Source organism: Nannospalax galili, unplaced genomic scaffold (genome assembly GCF_000622305.1).
Source record: "Nannospalax galili isolate Female #2095 unplaced genomic scaffold, S.galili_v1.0 scaffold563, whole genome shotgun sequence".
In the NCBI taxonomy this organism is placed as follows: Eukaryota; Metazoa; Chordata; class Mammalia; order Rodentia; family Spalacidae; genus Nannospalax; species Nannospalax galili.
This window is the reverse complement of record NW_008350459.1, coordinates 12287-16762: the sequence shown is the minus strand read 5'-3', so window position 1 is coordinate 16762 and position 4476 is coordinate 12287. Positions and strand designations below refer to the sequence as shown.

The window sequence follows — 4476 nt, the reverse complement described above, 5'->3', positions numbered from 1 at the left end:
CAACACAATACTTCATTCTTGCTCCAAATGAAATTAGAGAAGCAGAGTGTCTGGCTGTGGCTCTGGTGTGTGGCTGCTGACTCTGTTTGACTCACCTTTACTTTAGATATCTCACAACCAACTGAGATCAAAACCAGGAGTCTCAGGACTGTGGGACTTAAATCATGGAAAAGAAAACATCCCTAGTTAACTGCACATGATCATTTAAGGAAGTTTAGAAGGAAGTTCTGACAGCCCGGTTCTCCAAAATGTCATTTGTTTTAATGTTCTTGAAAAAGTAAAAAGCCCACTGACTTCTCACATACTCAAAATGTCAAGATACCGATGGTACAATTTGTATTTTTTATTTTATGCATATGAGTGTTATACCTGCATGTGTGTAAGTGCACCTGTGTTGTGCAGTGCCCGTGGGGGACAGAAGAGGGTGTTGGATCCCTTGGAACTGGAGTTATGGACGATTGTTAGTCACTATGTGCGAGCTTGGATTTGAACTCAGGTCTTCTGCAAGAACAGTCAATGCTCCTAACTGCTGAGACATCTCTCCAGCCCCAGTAAAATATTTTCTTAAGCACTCCTAGAAAGTCGACCAAACCACAAAGTGTTGAGTACCTCTATCAAAACTCTTGGTGTGGCACTGTAACATAATCATGTTGAAGACATACAAGAGTTTGGGAACTCCTAGTCTTGAGTGCTCAAAACAGAACAGTGAGCCTTTCTGTTTGGGGGGACTTAAGGATCCCTTTGCCCACTTCTGGACCAGCTCCAGTCTTCCGTTAGTGTTCCATGGGGCACCACCTTTGTCCAGGAACTTGTATTCTGTTTAGAATTAGGGACCAGTTTCCAACCTGGTATCACTCCTTAGTCCTAGAGAGAACCACTGTTCCCCAGGGTGGGCCACAGTGACCTACAGTGGAATATTGCAGAAACAATGATCTCTTTCTTCCAAGCAAGAAGTTTACTGGAATTTTGCCTCTGAGGGGGATAAACCTGTGGATTCTTGAGGGAGATTTTCTCTACCACACAGCTCTTAATACTAGAAATCATGATTAGTTAAGAAATATAAGTCATGGGGGCTGGAGAGATGGCTTAGCGGTTAAGAGCATTGACTTCTCTTGCAGAGAACCCAGGTTCGATTCCCAGCACCCACATGGCGGCAACGAACTGTCCTTAACTCCAGCTCCAGGGGAATCCAAAGCTCTCTTCTGACCTCCGCAGCATTGCACGACATGTGTGCACTCACATAATGCAGGCAATACACTCACACACATAAAATAAAAATAAGAAAATAAAAGAAATATAAGTCATAACAGAAGGCATGATTCCAGTTAACCTTGTACACATTTTATTTATTTACTAAATATTTATATCTTTAAACATAAGAGATGCTTCTCTTTGATATCCTCAATTACCTCAAATTTATCTTAACTTCACATAGACACACAAAGAAAGTAACTGCTTTCTAGTCACTTTAGTGACCAGTCATTTAGTGACTGCTGCTAGTTACGTGAAAGATACAATCTAGTACATCTGTATTTTTTAATTTATTATTTTTATTTTATGTGTATGAGCACATTGTCTGCATGTATGTAAGTGCATTTGTGTTGTGCAATGCCCACCATGGAGGTCAGAAGAGAGTGTCAAATTCTCCTAGAACTGGAGTTAATGATTGTTAGTGGCCATGTGGATGCTGGGAACCAAACCTGGGTCCTTTGCAGGAGCAGCCACTGCTCTTAATCACTGAATCATCATTCCGGCCCCCGAAACAAAATATTCTTGATGCCTTTTAAATTAGACAACAGATTCACAGTGGCCATGCAATAAGTTCTGTACAGAAATTGAAATATGACTCAGGTAGGAATAAGACAAACTTACACAGGAGTTTGTGTCATTTCACAGTTCTCCCCCTCCCCCATGGAAATATCAATTTACAATTAGAGTGAGTTTATCTTGCTTTGGTTTACTTTAAAATTTCAAGTGGTGAAAACTTGCTGTTATGTTAGTTCAGTAGATTTCTGTACTAGAGCATCATGATGTCAAATATGAAAAGTTTGTTTCCCAGAAGACAAATGTGTAAATGTGAAGTGTGTGTGTGTGTGTGTGTGCGTGTGTGTGTGTGTGTGTGTGTAGCTACTTTAAGAAAGAAAAAGAAAGAGGATGTCTCTCTGGTGATATACTAATATCAGAAATTTTAATTTTAAATGAAGGTGGAATAACTTCAAAAGCTTTTTATTGTCATAGCTACTTCCAAAACGTCTGTAATGGTCAAAATGTAGACAGTACAAATCTTAACGTTTCTGTCAATCACTTAACATTGGGTCAGACTATAGAAAGACGTCACTCAGCTTTATCCATTTGGACTTCACTGTTGCTCCAGTATGGCCACAGCATAGGGAGCTGACACTCTCTAACGCAATCACCAACCTGCTGCTTTGATGACATTGTCGATGACTTCCATTGGAACTTGTTCGTTGCTTATGAACCTGACCGACCGTCTCTTATTGAGCATCTCATAGAATTCCCGAGATCTCTTCTTCATTTCCTGCTCCGGATACCTGATGTGGGAGAATGGGATGTGTTCCACACTCTCCTCTGACTCTTGCCATTCATCAGCATCTGCAGATAGGAGCAAGAAGTGTAGTAAATTCAACCACCTCTCCAGCCATAGATGGTTACTAGGGGAAAGGAATAAAGTTTCAGAAATGTCTCTCAGGCTATGCAAGGTCAAAATAACCAACAAAAAAAGGAAAATAAATGAATAAATCTATAGAACCTGACTTCTGACCTGATTAGCCTGATTGTTACGTATCAAAACAAAGGAAAAGTATGCCTATGAAAAGATAACAAATTCAAATTTCCATTAACAGTGGAGCCGTTTATTTGAAATCACCTTCCATCCAGGTTACCAAATAAGGTGGATTTTAAAGTTCTTTTAGAAACCATTGAGGGTACAACATAATGAGAAATACCAATGCTGAAACTGAAGGGAAAATATGATCTGAGAGAAGTAAATGGGTGCATTTGCCAACATCTACACATTCAATTTCTATCTATAGATCATCAGGGATCCAGGGAAACTAAATTCAAAGCCCAGGTCTAAACATGTGGCAGGAAGTCAAATAAGCTGCGACACCCAAGATTACATCCTTCTGGAAAGTATGGATTATAAACAAGTCAGTCTTCAATGGCTTTTACTGCTTTTGGTGTGTCCTGCCTCAAACTTAGTTTGTTTTTGTTTTTGAAAGCACCTCATTGCCTAGTGGAAGCCAATGACAATATATGAAGAATTTTAGGTACAAGTACCAGCAATATAAAATCTGTGTACTCAGACAAACAAAACACCTCTGCAAGAATCAGCAAAATCAACTTTAACAATAAAATGAGATACCCCAGAGCACCAAATACCAGAGAGTAGCTCAGAATATGAAAGAACGATAGGTCTATGTTTCGAGAGAGAAAAGCTAAACATACAAATCTCTAGAGTATAAAGAAAAATAAAAGGTAGCATAGAAAACATTAAAAAAAAATAGGACTTCTGAAAAAAACAATAGATTTAGGTTAAATTTCCTAAACAAGAGACAAATATGTTTTTAAAAATTTAGAATGGGGTGAAAAGCAAAAGACAGAAAACAGCTAAGAAAGAGCAAGAAAAAACAGATGAGAGTGAGTGTATCTAGTTTATTTAAGACCATGAAGAAAAACAAAGAAAGAACTTCCATAAACTTCAGAATCCCAGTTGTTCCCTAGAGAGGGGAAGAGGCTGTAAAGGCAGACTTACAAAGCAGTGACTGAAGGAAAGAAGAGGGGGGCGACCCACAGCTAATCTGCTGTGTGAGGGGAAGAAAATGCTAGAAAGAAATGGGGAGTCCACAGGGCCTGAGCTCAGAGTCTGTGGCAGCTTCCTGAGCTTAGTTCCCTAGAAATTCTCAGGAATCCTTGAGAGACATTAGTCTCCCCAAAGTATGTGTGTGAGATTGAAGTTCAGTGTGCGTGCGTGCGTGCGTGCGTGCGTGTGCATGTTTGTACAGGGACAAATCTATGTGTGTGCACAGTTCCCTAGAAATTCTCAGGAATCCTTGAGAGACATTAGTCTCCCCAAAGTATGTGTGTGAGATTGAAGTTCAGTGTGCGTGCGTGCGTGAGTGTGCATGTTTGTACAGGGACAAATCTATGTGTGTGCATGTGTGCAGAGCACAGAAGGCAACCTCAAAGCGTCATTCCTCAGTTGCATTTCATCTTTTTCTTTTGGATATGCATTTTTCATCGGCCTGGAGCTCACCAAGTAAGCTAGGGTGACTGATCAGACACCCTCAGGGATCCATCGATCTCAGCCTTGCCAGATCCGGGATTACAAGCATACAGCACTGCACCCAAGATTCAGGCAAGGTTTTAAACTTATTTTTGGTTTGTTTTTGTTAATAGGGTAAGCTTGGCTGACACGTGGGTTATACATATACCACTAAGCAGCTACAAGAAATA

At 40.1% G+C, this 4476-nt stretch overlaps 1 protein-coding gene across 2 annotated transcripts in view; it reads right to left on the bottom strand.

Annotated features, from left to right (window-relative positions):
• Positions 1-4476, bottom strand: part of Iyd (iodotyrosine deiodinase) — a 19158-nt gene that overhangs the window by 8719 nt on the left and 5963 nt on the right. For both annotated transcript variants that reach the window (XM_008847731.2, XM_029570767.1), the window contains exon 2: positions 2422-2613. In XM_008847731.2, coding sequence (XP_008845953.1) covers positions 2422-2613 — 192 coding nt within the window. The remainder of the gene's footprint in view (positions 1-2421; positions 2614-4476) is intronic.